The sequence below is a fragment of the Misgurnus anguillicaudatus genome, chromosome 11 (genome assembly GCF_027580225.2).
Source record: "Misgurnus anguillicaudatus chromosome 11, ASM2758022v2, whole genome shotgun sequence".
Lineage (NCBI taxonomy): Eukaryota > Metazoa > Chordata > Actinopteri > Cypriniformes > Cobitidae > Misgurnus > Misgurnus anguillicaudatus.
The window spans coordinates 964,145-980,653 of record NC_073347.2 but is presented as its reverse complement, the minus strand read 5'-3'; the positions used below and the strand labels follow the sequence as shown (position 1 = coordinate 980,653).

At 36.1% G+C, this 16,509-nt stretch overlaps 1 protein-coding gene across 4 annotated transcripts in view; it reads left to right on the top strand.

Moving 5' to 3' along the window:
• The first annotated feature begins 594 nt into the window (after nucleotides 1-594).
• arfgef3 (ARFGEF family member 3) overlaps nucleotides 595-16,509 on the top strand; it is a 116,321-nt gene continuing 100,406 nt past the window's right edge. For 2 of the 4 annotated variants that reach the window (XM_073872789.1, XM_073872787.1), the window contains exons 1-7: nucleotides 595-1,112; nucleotides 2,235-2,286; nucleotides 3,106-3,187; nucleotides 4,137-4,268; nucleotides 4,583-4,651; nucleotides 8,279-8,401; nucleotides 8,977-9,022. In XM_073872789.1, the coding sequence (XP_073728890.1) occupies nucleotides 1,028-1,112; nucleotides 2,235-2,286; nucleotides 3,106-3,187; nucleotides 4,137-4,268; nucleotides 4,583-4,651; nucleotides 8,279-8,401; nucleotides 8,977-9,022 (589 nt within the window). In that variant the 5' untranslated portion in view covers nucleotides 595-1,027. The remainder of the gene's footprint in view (nucleotides 1,113-2,234; nucleotides 2,287-3,105; nucleotides 3,188-4,136; nucleotides 4,269-4,582; nucleotides 4,652-8,278; nucleotides 8,402-8,976; nucleotides 9,023-16,509) is intronic. The other 2 variants (XM_073872790.1, XM_073872788.1) reach the window with 1 other exon arrangement.

The window sequence follows — 16,509 nt, the reverse complement described above, 5'->3', positions numbered from 1 at the left end:
CGACCCAAACGTTTAATTGATGATTTATCCCATGCTGTAGTAGGTAATGTTCAATCTATTCAACTGTTAAATGTTACAGTTTATAATGGTTATCTCTCACGTTCACTTGTGAATTATTTTTTAATTAATTTGTTTTTTTAACAATTTATACTTTTTATTAATTTGGTCCTTTCCATGTTTTATAATTGTATATATTTATTTAACTATGATAATTTCTCTCACAGTTGAGAGGGTGCAAATGAAATAACAATAAAGAAATGCAGATACTACAGTATATTGCTTTGGCTCTTTTGTTAATTCTGTGGACATCTAAACGAAATAAAGGGGATGCATTATTATTGTACGATGCGATGGTTTTCTTTTGGGCAATTTGATTATATAAATGGCATCACTGTTCACAAAACAATATGCAACTAAATTATGACTCGAACACTAGGACCATTTTCCTCAAAATCCGGCGCCGCAGTTTTTTCATCTCCACGTCTTCCTTTCCTATTGGACAGAAATAACACGTCCTTATCCTACTATGCGTACTATGGCGAAGGCATAATTCACAATAAAAAAGAATAAAGTTGTTCGGTTATAACCTCCACGTGGCTAAGATGAAGGTACAAATATTAATAATATAACGAGTACGTCTTTTTCTTTCACAGCGAGGGTTTTCCTTATGAATATTAATGAGTACAAATCCTTACCAATGCTATAGGGTCGATCAATAATTTCCCGGATGGAAAGTAGCAGGACGAGGAGGGGTGCTTACACCAGAATTATATATAGAATCGATTACGTACACAAAATGATCAAAAGCTGAGCGTTTTCTTAAATGTAGCTGAAACTGTATTTTTATTTAATTTATGTTACTAAACACCATTGTAGTCCCCGCATCTAGTAGGCTAAAACCACTGACGTGTACGGTGACGTAGCATAAGTGAAAGGTCTTTAATGTAGGGATGCTGAGCTGGATGCAGGAGGCCTGAAAGCATCATTTGTACCCCACGTACACCATTTATCACTCATCATCCGCACAATGGAGGAGATTTTACAGAAACTTCAAAAGGAGGCATCGGGGAACAAACACAAAGCACTTCGGGACGCTTGCGGCGTCGCGTGTGGTAAGACGCACCTGTCATTCTATGATAACGATAAACATCCTGATTAAATGGACGAAAATAACACAACACTACACTACACATGTTTCCTCATCTCTCCTCATCTCACTGATGTTTGTTTTATGCAACTGAACCCTGCAGTACTGAAACAGCTGTTACTCCGTAGATGTTTACCATACATTCATTTGTAGAGTTTTAAAGAGTTTTTCAGAGAGCGTCTTCTATTTTTGATATGATGGAAATAATATCCTGTATGCTGTTTGCATCGGGATGTAACTGGTAATATTTACATTTACTGTATGCATTGGGCAGATGGTTTTATCCAAAGCTATAGTAACAGGGCATTCAAGTCAAGCAATAGCCTAAAAATATAGATTTTTGTGCTGCTTAAATAATGCTTTACGAATCAAACATGTAACAGACACAACAACACGGCACAAAACATGTAACACAACTACAGGAACACACTGTAACAAACACTGTGTTGTAGATCAGCAAGAATGCCCCTTACCCAACTTGTAAACATTATTTTGTTTACTTTATGATCATGTTATATCATGTTAATTTTTTTTATTTATAGTTGTTCTTTAATGTTTTTGATGCTATTTTTATTTGCTATTTTCTTATGATATAATCTTTGATAAGAGAACATTGTTCACTCATTATTTTTTGTTTATATCTATAGATATTGCACTAAATATTTAGCATTGTTCACTCATTATTTTTTGTTTATATCTATAGATATTGCACTAAATATTTAGCATGTTCTATTGACATCATGCAAATTTGAACAAAATACAATATACTGTAAGTTTAAATCTTCAGCAGAAATATCTCAATATTATCTACCGTAATATTTAATATATCACATAGCTGTAATACAGATATACTAGGCTTCTTCTCATTGTATGTTTTAGTGTTTGATAATAGTTATTTTAGTGAGTGGGCATTTGGTTGACTGTCAGTCATTCTGGGTGACTGCTGACCCATGAAATGTCAAAACTGATGTGCAGTGTAACTGCTGCACTTTTACAATCGATGACAATTATTTAATAATATTCAGCCCTTTTTTCAGTTGTTTCCTTAAATGGGATTTTAATAAGTTTGATTCTCTATTTTGTGTAGAGACCCTGGATGCTCAAAGAAGGTGGGTAAATATCTCACCAACTAAACTCAGGTAAGTTTTAATAATTTTTCGTCCTCTTTTTTTGTTTCTTTGACATGCTTTTTTTATATTGTCTTTATGATGCATAAGCATGCAATGGAAAACTACAGACCAGCACATTTATTTTGTTTGACGTACATTCCCAGACATTCTCTCTTGATAAACACATAAGGGCTTTTCACCACTTTAAATAGTGTGCTCTGTGCTGTTTTCAGTAGACAGAGTGTGATATGAGGTCTGTGCATTTCAGTTTCTGATTGGCTGTCCATTGCTAAGCATCGAATTCTTACCCCGCTTTGTTTCACACTGCATGTGTTTGACACCGCAGTGTGGGGTAACCTCGCAAAAGTGGTGCTAATTTCATAACCCAGGGTTAATTTCAGGAATAACCCCGCTTCTAAATCACAAGTGTGAAGCGCTCTGTAACCCAGGGTTAAAAGCGGGGTTTAGAATGAAGATAACCCAGGGTTAAGGGCAGTGTGAAACGAAGCAAGGTTAGAATGTTATGACCCCAATTAAACACAGCTGAAGCAGCTAATCAAGGTCTTCAGGGTTGTTTGATAACAACAGACAGGTGTGTAGGAGCTGGGTTGGAGACCCCTGATCCAGGGTTTAAGAATGCACAATGTGAAACGTCAGATTATGAATACTCGGGGTTATCTCTTAGGTATGACCCTGGCTCAATTATTTAAAGTGTGAAAAGCCCTATTAAGTATTATGCTATTCCAATCAGACTCTCATAGCATTTTCTAGACTAGACTTTCATTTGTCAGGCACTTTGAAACAAAAATCACGCTGTTCTCAAGTAATGTAGACTGTGTTTGTGTGCAGAGAGAGCTGTCTATTTCCCCTTCAACTGGCACTGGAGTCTAAAAACACTAAACTGGCTCAGACCGCCCTCGCAGGAATGCAGGTGCGCAGGTTATAACATTTTAAAACGGATCTGTAAGAAATCATAATTCTAGTTATGAAGTCTGTTAAAGGGATAGTTCACCCCAAAATGATAATTGTATCATAAATCACTTACCCCTGTGTCGTTCTAAACCACCAAGTCATCCGATTGTCTTCAGAAAACATTTTTTAGATATTTTTGATGAAAACCGGGAGGCTTCTGTCTGTCCTGAAGACAATTGGAGGATTTGGTGGTTTAGAATGACACAGGGGTAAGTGATCATGGTGAACTATCCCTTTAATGCTTTACTAAGTGATTGGTTTTAGGATTTCAAACCTGAAAGACAATGAAAATAAAGTATCTAGAGACCAGAATAAGTCTCATGCCAGTCACATATAGGCATGGGGCGGTATTAAGATTTTGCCGGTATGATAACCTTTAGCAAAAATACCATGGTTTCACGGTGTTGCGGTATTGCCATTGTAACACTAAAATGTGTTAATTTCAAATGCCAGGTAAAAATAAAGCCTTTTAATTATAATATGCTTTCAAAAAATGTATACTATTTTTGTAATGTATATTAAATGTAAACATCAAATCAATCTTATGACTTAATGATTTAATACATTTTGTATAAACACAGCTTATACCTGGGAGGCGGTATCAATGAACATTTTAGTGATTTTGAAACCTTGACTGTTTAAAACCTCGGTATACCTTGAAACCGGCCCATACCTAGTCACATAGCAGTTGCATATCAACTACCCACTTCATCTTAGTAATTCATATCAATGCACTTGCTGCCAACCCTGCATGGCAATGTAGTAACAGTCACATAGAACACCTTAGCAACCATATTAGCATTAAAATAGTGTAATTGCACAAACCAGTGTTAGGCTGATGTTATTTATCGATGCTAATCTCACGTCTGGTTTTTGAATGTTTTGCCGGCTTCCTGTGACATTCACAGAAGATCCTTTGTGAGGATTGCTTTGTTGCCGTGGAAACAGAGGTTCCAGAGAAGCTGCTGCTGAATCAAATTTTGGAAGCCATCAGGGTGACGCCCACCCTACATGAAGACCTGCAGGTGGAGGTTATGAAGGTCCGTATTTATGCCTGTCATGAATTCGTGAGACTTCCGATATCTGTACAAAATGGTCTGTTGAAAAAGAACTTGCCCAAGCCCATAGTAGAGTTTTCTTCTGTGTCAAACAGAATAATATGCTTTTAGAAGGCATAATAAATTCAACGTCCCGCAGTATAGATGGTATACATTTTGCATTACTGGTACTTGTGCATACCTCATACAATAGGAACAATACAGAAGTGTTGAATTGTTTTAATTGCTGCGAATGCAATACAGAATGCGATATTGTATTTGGCAGAGCTGATGTTTTGTAGTTCTTTGTATCACAGGTTCTGCTGTGTGTCACCTACTCCTCCACCTTTGAGATCAATGGGCACAACGTCTTGAGAATTGCTGAGGTAAGACAACCTTTATTGATGCTTGACTGACAGACAGCCTTTAGCTATAGCATGTATAGCTGCACTCTCATTAAAGATCTTGGCACATCTGTGCCAGTTGAAATTTTCTTCCTTTTCCATGGCATTATATTTGTGACTTTTGTGGCAGTGACTGTCTATACACACACAAAAAACTTGAATTGGCTCGGTTGTTTTGAAGATGTCTAAAAGAATTACCCAACTCTGCAAATCAATGGGAAAGGCAATTGAAAACATCATTAAATCCAGCACAAAGCGAAAGACATACTTACACATTTGATTTCTCAAATACTCATATTCACTAAAGAGTAACTTAGGATAATCATGGCATTTTGAGGTGCTGTCTTTACCGTTTTCACGCGTTGGTTAAGGTGCACACACAAACGCTTGAGAAAAGTGTTGAGATCTGTTTCATATCTTCTGTTATTTCTGGCCCGAGCATCAGCTGACAAAAACTATTGTATGTTTGCTAGATAAGAACCTTATGCCTCGGTTTTGATCGTTTAGAGCCCTTTGAAGCTGTGTTGAAAATACAATTTTAAAATGTAAAAAAGTCTATTAAATTGAGAAAAATCATGGAATGATTTTCTTAAAGGTGCAGTGTGTAGATTTTAGCGAAATCTAGCAGTGAGATTGTAAATTGCAGTTCAGTCCACCGTTCACCGAAACACATAGAGAAGCTACGGTAGCCCCTACAGGACAAACATGTTGTCGTCTAAGACAAAATACAGTAGTGACAAAATGTGCTCCATAGAGCAGTTTGTCTGTTTAAGGCTACTGTAGAAACATGGCTGCACACAATGGCGACTTTCATGTTAGGGGACCCACGCTGTATGTAGATAAAAATAACGCGAATTGGGTGATGCGTTTGCATACGTAGCATAAGGTAATAAAACAATACAATTCATTATGCAATACAATTCTTGATACACCACTGATAATATAGTTATGTATTATATTGCATTTCAGTCATTAGATCCAACTAAAAGTTACTGCACTGCACCTTTAAAAATATATATAATTCATTGCGACTGAACAAAGAAAGACATCAACATTTTGGGTGACATAGGGGGTTAAATTATCTGGATTTTTTTTAAAGAAAGTGGAGTATTCCTTTAATATCCCCCTGCAAATTCTCATGTAAACGCACAAATATACATTTTTCATGAATGGAATGAGAAAACAAATTATATCTGAATTAAATTTTGATGGTAGTGCCACACCATAGTTGTATTTGTTGAACTGCCTTTAATTTAAGATTTTTGCTAGTTAGTTAATTTTTGGAAAAATCTGGGAATTTATAGTGAAAGTGAAGGTGGCATAATAATCATTACATTGTACTCCATACTTAAAAAGTGTGACCTCTGTATTTAATCCTTCTAGTGAGTAGTACATTGCAAGTTGTAAACACACATACATAGCAGGGGGCAGCTATCAATGCAGCAATTGGGGACAGGTGCCTTGCACTTTAATCGCAACCTCCCGGCCATGAATGCCTTGAACTGGCAACTTTCAGTTTACAAGCTTCTCTCTAACCATTATGCCACCCATATGACTGCCACAAAATAGTAAACTCAAAGTTAACCCAATTGGTTGACCCAAGAAGGTTTACATTCTAGAAAGTTTAATGAAATGAAATTTAATTTAGTGTGACATGCCTACCAATCTGATCTCTTGCCGCATGTCTGGATTAGATAACTTCCCCACCCGCTTTTATCTTTGTACATTTAACATTGTTATCTTGCCCCTGGCTGGCCATAAACAGCCTGTAAAAACATATCATCACGTACTTATAGGTCTGGTTGTGCCAGACTTCTCCAGTTATACTCACACAGAGACTATTTTAAGGATCTCAGAGGGCCTGTTACCAGCTGGCCATAAATAAAGAGCCTAAAGTAAATATTTTATATAGAATCAAAAAGTGTAATCCACTGGCTCTAAATAGTTTCTTAAAATACCTTGATGTATAATTTTTATTGAATTAGATATCAAAACAAGAATTTATAGAAAAACAAAATAGCATGCATCGTGTGCATGCAAAATGTTTGCAGTAAGTACAGTAAGTGTAAGTGATACAGTAAAACATTAGATACAGCACAGTCATGATACACAGTACTGCTGGGTTACTACGCATTTGTGTAAACTTAATGACTAACATTGATAGCAGCTGTTAAAAATGCATTGCTCTGAAAAAGTTTTTACATGTTTTGTTATATTACATTTGCCTTGATATCAATGGAATGACATACATTTTAGGAATGTCTGAATTTGGGCTCCTCTATAACTTGATGAGGACCCACTGTATAGATGGTTTCAGCAGTAACACAGCTTTCGTGGTCAACACGTAACTTCCGGTAAACTCCACTAAGAGTAAATAACAACAAAGTACTTTAAACGTAGTTTATTTATATAACAAGCAAAATAAACAGCATGTGCATTGCCTAGGAAACCAAAACATTTGTTATTTTCGAAGAGGTATTTGTTCAAGAGTTCAGTTTAGCAATAGCCAGACCATTAAAAAAACTGAAACCGGAAGTTAAGTTCGAACCAGACGCGTATCGCATCACCACACGTGCCTCAGATGAAACCATCTATAGCAGCCTCTTGACTAATGCTTTTGTTATTTATACTTCTAAGGGGGCCGATCACAACAAACGTGTTTATGGCAGTTGCATGTGCCTTTTCTTTTTCTATGGGCAGTGAGCGTTAAGGCTCGTACACCCCAGGGTGATTATCGCACGTGCTTGTCGCTGGCATTTAACGCCTTGTTAACAAATAAAGGACGCCAATGTGAGTGAGCACACCGACACGTAAAACGCCAGGCGTAAAAGAGTCATTTTTCTTAAGACGCCTCAGGGTTGTATTTTTGGTTTGACGCACCGCAATGAGATTGCCGCTTTTGTTCATATGCCTGGAGCTGCTGAAGTTCTAGTAAAACATGACTTGGTGGCCCTCAAGCACAAAACGATCCTGCAGAGCATACTGTACCACGTCAAAAAGGTGTTTATGAGCGCCAAACGCATTGCATTTTTTGCCACCTGCCGCCACACTGCATTTTTGAAGTAGCGCTCAGACCGGAAAAGCGCCCGACGTCGCTCACATTTTTGTCCAATCGAATAAGGGGAGAGGCGGATCTTCCGTTGTGGTGAGGAAAGTTTACAGTTGTTTGGAACAACCGGACTGCACTCACTAACTCAATCAGGCTCAGAGCAAGCTCCCTCTTTTAAAATTTCTGCTAATATGGCAGTTAAAGGTAACAGAGGCTTAAGATGAGATGCGTAAGAAAATAGTCCTTCTCACAATGGCATTTTAAGGGCAAAACCTGTCAAATGTATTGAAATAAAACATCTGAACAATGTCTCATGGTACGGTAATCGTTGTATAAGCGGTCGTGGCCACATTACAACCTCGGGTGTGCATTATTTTCAGAATAATTCAATGGCTCGTCATCAATTATTCCTTACATACAGCACATTCTCTTGTACCTTATTGCAATGCTTTTAAAAATGCTAATTTTAAAGAAAAAAGTCCCAATACCATAATAGACTTTATTTTACAGATATTTTAGTATCTACTAATAAACACTCCTGCATGTTTTTGTATGTCCAGTTGTGCATTGAGACGTATATATCAAGTTGTCATCAGCGCAGTATCAACACTGCGGTAAGGGCCACCCTCAGTCAGATACTCGGAGACCTCGCACTACAACTGCGTCACAGACAGGACAATTCAGTAAGTTATCTGCACGGTACTTATATCTTTAAGCAGTCTGGTTTAACTGATTAGCTATAGTATGTTCACATGCAACCAAAAAATCTGTTTGTAATCGGATTGATGACTCAATCAGACTGAAAAGTCTTCATGTAAATGCCTTAATCGATTCTAATTTAGTTGATCTGAATACAATTTTGATGGTTTCATTACACCGATCTGGCAGTCGTGGCTGTACACTTGCACAGACGTTTTGTTCGGATTATATAGAATGTACACGTAAACAAATATTTACATCAGATTGCAGCGTCTACAGCACATATAAACTCTACATCCAATATAGTATATCTTTGTTTTGATCTTTTTAATTCACTTAATACTTTTCACTCCACATTTCCAGATTTCACTCACTAATTCTGTAATGGTGAATAAATGTTTTTTTTATACCATTGATTCACTCTAGACTAAATTCTTTCTTTTTTCATATTGTTATTCAAATTCCTGTATTTTCTCTGTGTAGAACCATTTTAGACATCTCAAACTATATTCTCAAACGGTCTTTCTTCTGTCATTGTAATGAGTCTTGATGTTTGCAGGTTGGTGATGGAGAGGAACGTTCCATGCCTGTGCTCCAGCGCAGAGGTACGATACACTGATTTGATAATGGGACACCTGAATTATCTTGTGAAACCTCATTGACCATGACTGGTATAGACACCACTGATCAGCTTATTGCATTGAGAAATAGCAGCAAGGGAAATATAAAAGGCAAAACTGTTAGGTGGTTACATTTTTTATAGAGCAAATCATTTCTCTAGGCTATTGTACACTATTTACTGTATCAAACAATTGCACATTAATGTGCAGTTACTGGTGTGGGTTTATCTGCATTTTATCATAGCTTTGTGGAAATTATGCTCCCACTCCAGATGACCTCTCACTTTTATTTAAAAATATGTTCACTTTAAGTAACAATGTGTTATAATCTTTGCTAACCAAGACAACACGTATGTGACTCACACAGTGCTATTACAGTTGTTAATGCAACTAGAAAATCCTTCATAGGCTAGATTGTCTCACTTTTGTTCAATCTTTGTGGTCTTCAAAGACTAAATCTTTTGAAAGCGAGAGCTCTGCCTTCAAAGGATGCAAACTTTCAAAGATGTGTTAGCAACTATTCCTCCTCACAATGAACTACCCAACAGTATATCAACCAGAACAACACTTGTATATTAATAATAAAATGGTGACACTGACTTTTTGCACATTACATACTTAACTAATATTTTGAGTTTTTATTTAAAAGTGATCAGATGCACAATACATTTTAGCATAGTTGAATGTGTGATGCATATATTTGTTCTGTACTGCACAGCTTGGGGAAGGAAAGTTGCATTTTGAGAATGCATTTAATTGGGATGGCCTTACAAGCATTAGCCTCTGAAAAGGGATGCAGCTTATTCAGTGGGGGGAATAATTATTTGATCCCCTGCTGATTTTGTAAGTTGCAAACTTAAAAAAAAGAAAATGTTGATAATTTGATTTTTTTTTTTTAAGTAAGTTTATTTTAACTGATGGAGACATAATATCACTCAAAACATCCAGAATAAACCAATATACAAATGTTAAAAAAGGATTTGCATTTCAGTGATTGAAATAAGTATTTGATGCCCTACCAACCAGCAGGATTAATGTGCACATGTGAAACACATTGGCCCTCATTTATCATTCTTGCGTAGAAACGGACGTATATGTTGGTGTAAGATTATGCATACACTCCTCTCACCGCCTGATTTATGAAGCTGTGCGTACCTTTGAAATTCAGGTGTAAGCAATACCTGCCCTTCATAAATGCTGCGGCTGAAAACGATCGTCATTAGAATAACACGCCCATATAAATTCAAGTCTCCTCCTTCCCCACACCCTCATTTTACGCCATTGACACACGAAAGACGGCAAAGAAGAGAAACCAGGGAAGTGGAAAGAAACAAAATTGTATTATTTGGGAGTTTAAAGAGTGGGATTGACACATTAATAATTGCATAACAATTTGTAATATTTATTAATATTTTTATTATTAATGACACTTATTGATATTTAGAAGAATAATTATTTATTATTATTATTATTTGCTGTTGTCTACATCTAAATTCTATGTCTGCTTAATGGTTTGGTTAAGTTTAAAAAAAATAATATTTTAAAATGATGTAGTAACTTTTATAGTGTGTTTTTCTGTATTTACATACAGTTGTTGGTTAGCTAAGATCCAGTTTGATACGGAGCTCCAGATTCAAATTAACAATTTGTTTCCACGTCATCCACATGTTTTACTAAGCTAATTCATAATTTGAAGTAATAATAATTGTAATAGTAATTTCGAAATATTATAATAATTAATTCCAAGGAACAAACTGTTGAGTATTGGGAACGAATTCTAAATTTATGGCCATACTTTAGACTAAATAAGAAAAAGAAGTGTCCATAATGTAGCATAAAAGATAATTCCTGGCCATGATTTTGTCATCATGATCGGATTTATGGCTCCATTCAACACACAAGCATTTTACCTTACCTATTCATGTGTAGCTATTTATTTATCATCGAATGGTATGTAACTAGCTTACCTTTTGATGCATTATTACCATGATTTCGTAGCACATTCTTGTGCTTTCTTGCAATGTGCCGCTTCAGATTCCAGATTTTCTTCCTGTCCAATCTTTACTTAGATTTTTACTTTACATTTATGTATAAGGCTTGAATTCCATAACTTATTGCTAGACGTTTTGTGTTACCTCCTGAGCAGGCGTAGGATTTGAATGTGCCGTACGCCAACGTCCATATTGATAAATCTCAAAGTCACCGTGGTTTTGGGTGTACGCACTTTTGATAAATGAGGGCCATTGTCCTGTTACTTTAAGAAGGTACTTCTATTTTCAGCTAGCGATGTGTATAAAAGACATCTGTCCATAAAATCTGTATCTTACTTTCCAACCTCTCCATCACTATGGGCAAGACCAAAGAGCTGTCAAAATACTTTTGGAAGATTGTAGACCTGCACAAGGCTAAATTGGCTGCAAAACCATTAGCAAGAAGCTGGGTAAGAAGGAGGCAACTGTTGGTGCAATTATTTGAAAATGGAAGAAGCCCTCGGTCTGAAGATCTCAATTCATGGGGTAAGGATGATTATAAGAAAAGTGAAGGATCAGCCCAGAACTACACAAAAGGAGGTGGTTAATGATCATTGCTATCATACTACACCGCACTGGACTGAAATCCTGCTCAAGAAGAGACATGTATTTCAAACACACCTAATAAGCCAAAAACATAATTATGACAAATTCCATTGTGCACAACTTCCATTTTTTTCAAAACATCAAAGCATCTTTTAATGACGTAAGCGTACTCGAGTACGGATCATAATGTGTAGTGTGAGTGCAGACGAGTGGGGAGAGGGGGAAAATCGTACTCTGGTACAGTTCGGTCCGGTTACGTATGATGTAAGCCGGAGTCATGTTTTGCTTGGGGATCAAATACTTATTTCACTCACTGAAATGCAAATGCTTTTTTAAAATTTGTATACTGGGGATTTTTGGTAAAACTTTAGTATGGGGAACACTTATTGATTATTAATTATGACTCAGTAAACTCCCAATTTACTGCTAATTAATAGCCAATAAGGTAGTTGTTGTAGCCGTTAGGTGTAGGTATTGTTGTGGTTTTCCTTTTCCTCAAATGAAACAATCTTCAGTCTTAGGTTTTGATTTCAAGAGATAGACTTTTATTTTCCAGTCAAATAAAAAGCAGAGTCCGCCCTGGTGAATCCCCCCAGAACCCAGAGTGTAGTCCTGGGAGGATCCTCCAAATCAGTCTGACTCTCTGAGCCGTGGCTTGGTAAATATATAGGTTCCCCTCCATGCTTAAAACAATATAGGATTTGTAATATGAAGAACCACATGACATTCCTCAGACCAGTGTCTCCTTCCCATGACCTATTTGACCCTTGGCTATTCACTATACTCAAACCCTTTGTGCCCTTTGACATGAAACATGAATACACACAGCTGGGTTGCAATAGCAATCCCATGGCAAACTCCTGACACACACACAGCATAACTCACACACACACTGCATTTGATTATAATGGTAAACTCACATTTATGTAGATTGGGATTAAAATAAACTTCTTTATAATCCCCGTGTTATGATGGTGAAGGATGAACCCAAAAGCAGACAGGAGGTACTAACGGAAGACTTTTATTAAATGACAAAACTGAAAACAAAACCCACAAGGGGGCAAAACAATATAAACAGGATAACTTAGAACAGATGGATAGAACACTAAACAGGACTGGATAACAAACTACACTGAAACACAAAACTGGATACACTTAACAATAACCTAGACTAAACACTTGATAAAGATAACACTAGACTTGACTTGACAGCAGAACACAGTACTCACAGGTATGGTAACAATGCACAAGCACAGGAGAACAAACACAAGGATCTTAAATAGAGGACAACTAATGAGGGCAACAGGTGACAGCAATAAAACAATGAAGATGAGGATAATAAGGGAGCGGGGTAAAAGAGACAAGACACAGGGAACACGTGGTCTAGTAAACCAATACTGAGACCACGTGAACCCACACAAAACATGGGTCTGTCATGATTCTGCCATAAGACTAGATTAAACAAAGGACAGGAGGGCAGAACCATGACACCCCACTCTGAGGCTTAATTTAGCCTCACTTTTCCTGTTTATTTGAATCCGGAGTGCAGTTTCATAATTCAGCGTCTCAATTATTACTATCTTGTGGCTAAAGAAAGCCACTATATATTACCAATTACCAAATTATGCCACAGCACTTCGAACTATGGACAATAAGAACAAACATCTTTCCATTTTAATTTTGTCTTGAATGTAAAAGTAAAAGAACTTAAGTCCTGAACAATTGGTGCGCAGTTGGTTCCGCTCCTGCTATTGGTCATCACCATTATGTAGAATATATAATAAAGTAAAAGTAAAGACAAAGAAACCCAAAAAGCAAATAAAACAAAAATGTATAAAAATAAAAACAAAAAGTAAATCATTCATAATACGAAATATTTGTTTCAATACAAATACAGCTTATTCCTTTTCTTCATCAGCATCATTATCATCATTATCATCGTCGGTACCTCAATATTATCTACCAGTTGTAATTCAATACTGTTTTGTAACGTAAGTCCTGATAACATTCTTGTTGATTTTAAATTTATTTTTCCATCATATTGATATTTTAACTTCCATTTGGTTCTCTAACCAGACACCTACGCCTCATTTACCCACTAACCCCTAATTAAAATTGATTCAGTATATGTTATCATGTATTTCTAATGGCTGCATCTAGTTGTTATCCTAAGATAAATTAATGCCTTATTTGTAAACTTAATAATCTACTTTTTGATTGTAGTACTGTACATAATTTATTTATTCTGTATTTTTATTCTGACAAAACTTTATTAAATTCCTTATTTAGCTTAATCCCATCCCTTTATCTAATTTGGTACCCATTTGGTTGATCAACAGAATCTACATATAATTTATGATTAATTGTTTTGGTCATCCTTTTATAAGGATTCTAAATACCCTTCTTTTGTAGTGATTTCCTGTCTCCATCATATTTAAATACCTTTTCTCTCCCTCCTAATGTTAACGAGGTCAAACATTTTCTTTTTCTACAAATCCAAAATAATTCTACAATCGATATCTTTGATCTTCAAATACAATGTCTTCAAATCTAATCTTTAACCCTCTGGGGTCCGACCATTTTGGGACACTCTCAGAGGTTCTGACATGCTCTTACATTTGGTCTTTTTTCAGTTGCTTTAAAACATAATAATGGGAAGTGTCTCATACCACTGCGTTCAGCACAAACTGGGCTAAAATATTATATGAGCTACATGTATGTACATGTTTGTATTTTTGAGAGAAAAATGTTTATACGTGGTTTTTAAAAAAGCAAAATTTTTAAGTCACTGATATAAGTCCACAAAACCCATACTAAACATGTTTTAACAAGACTTTCCTGAACATAATCTAGTAGTCTAGAGTTTTTTCTTTAAAATGATGTGACAATCACCATGCCTACTTATTCACATAAAACAATGTATTGATTTAGAAATTGTAAGACACTTTTTGTTTAGACGGGCTGTATGCGAGAAGGATTGATTGACAGCAAGCAAACAAAGGCTCTCATAATGAGCTGCATAATGAGGCAGGAATGTGAGAATGAACTACAGTAAAGAATGTGAGGACATATGTATACATGTTTGTTTGAGGTTTATTAAGTTAACAATATAATCAAAATAGAAAAGATGGTTAGTAGGACATTTTAAGTTTATTTGGAAACATACCCTATTCCTAAAACTTTGTATAAACTAAGAAACTGATACACAACAGAGCTGTAAACTTCATGTGGCTTATGTTACCATATAACTTTATGTCCAAAAAGTGTTTTTCCACTTCATAGTTTTGTACTGATGAGAGAGATACATACCTCTAAGAGAGTTATAAACAGCTGTTAGCATAAATTGTCCACAGAAATACCCTTACTTATATAACTGATGGGTAAATGTCACTGATACTAAGTTACATTCATATACTATCTTGTACATAAACTTAATCTCAGATAAACATCTGCAGCAATTAATATAAAAAGCTTTTTTGCCCATCCCCTTATCGTCTAGCTTCTGTTTTAAACGCGTTTCTGTAAGCGAGTATGAACTTTAAAAACACATCCCAAATGGATGTGCGCGAGCTCGCGTCTCCGTGTAAACAACGCGGAGCTCATAATAAAACGGTGTCGCGTGTAAAGCGCAATGTATGGAATGCGTTGCATGTAAACAATATCATATTACAGCAGATACCCCAGTGCAGTATTACTCAAAGTTGCCATGAAGGATACGAAAGTGAATAACTGTGTCTAACACTGTACAGCATGTAACAATGAAATCCGCCATTACGTGATCACGCGCATACTCGTTTGTAAATAAGCATGTAAACATGGAATCATATTACAGGACACACTTAAAAGATACAGCAGTGCAGCATTACTCAAAGTTGCCATGAAGGATACGAAAGTGAATAACTGTGTCTAACACTGTACACCGCATGTAACAATGAAATCCGCCATTACGTGATCACGCGCGTACTCGTTTGTAAATAAGCATGTAAACATGGAATCATATTACAGCACACACTTAAAAGATACAGCAGTGCAGCATTACTCAAAGTTGCCATGAAGGATACGAAAGTGAATAACTCTGTCTAACACTGTACAGCATGTATAAATGAAATCCGCCCTTACGTGAAATCACGCGCCCTCGTTTGTAAACAATGCGAAAGTTTTTAAATCCGAAGTGTGCAGTCTGCTAAGGTTGCTTATGTAGGCTGAACTGCACAAGCCATAACATATTACATGATAGCAAATATAAATGAAGACAAATGACTTACAGTTTCTTCAGGAATATATCCTTCTGCATTGCGTCTTCCATCGTTCTTCTTCTTAGGTAACGTTAAAGATAAACGCTTCTCTTCCTCAATGTCCAGACATAAATGAAGATATTCCTCACGTGTGTGTATAAAGTTTATAATTCAAACATGCGGTAAAGTCTTTAAATCTGATAAAACTTTACGCTTTGTTTATTATTGTTGGAACTGCTGTCTCTTCATTACCATGTCAACAGCCTGAGGGCGTGACCGCATTAGAGATAATGAGCTCAGCCAGGAAAAACGGTACTCTCTTTACTTCAATGCAGATTATATAAACAGGAAATATTTGTTTTTGATTATAATTAGCTTGTTTAAAAGTAGACATTTCAGGCTTTCTTTGGATATGTGTATTATGTTTGTGTGACGAGTATTCGCGGAGTTTCAACTGATTTTTGTAACATGTTTTAAGACACAGCTGGCGGAGACAGAAATGTCTGAATGCGCACCCTGATAATTTTCTTTATTTGACAAAAACACAAAGATCTCTTGTTATTGTAAATGTACACTAATTAAAGAGGACCCTTCAGAGTTTCAAATGATGTCAAACACATAAGTGTTTAATTATTAATTATGGAGTATTTTAAGTTGATTC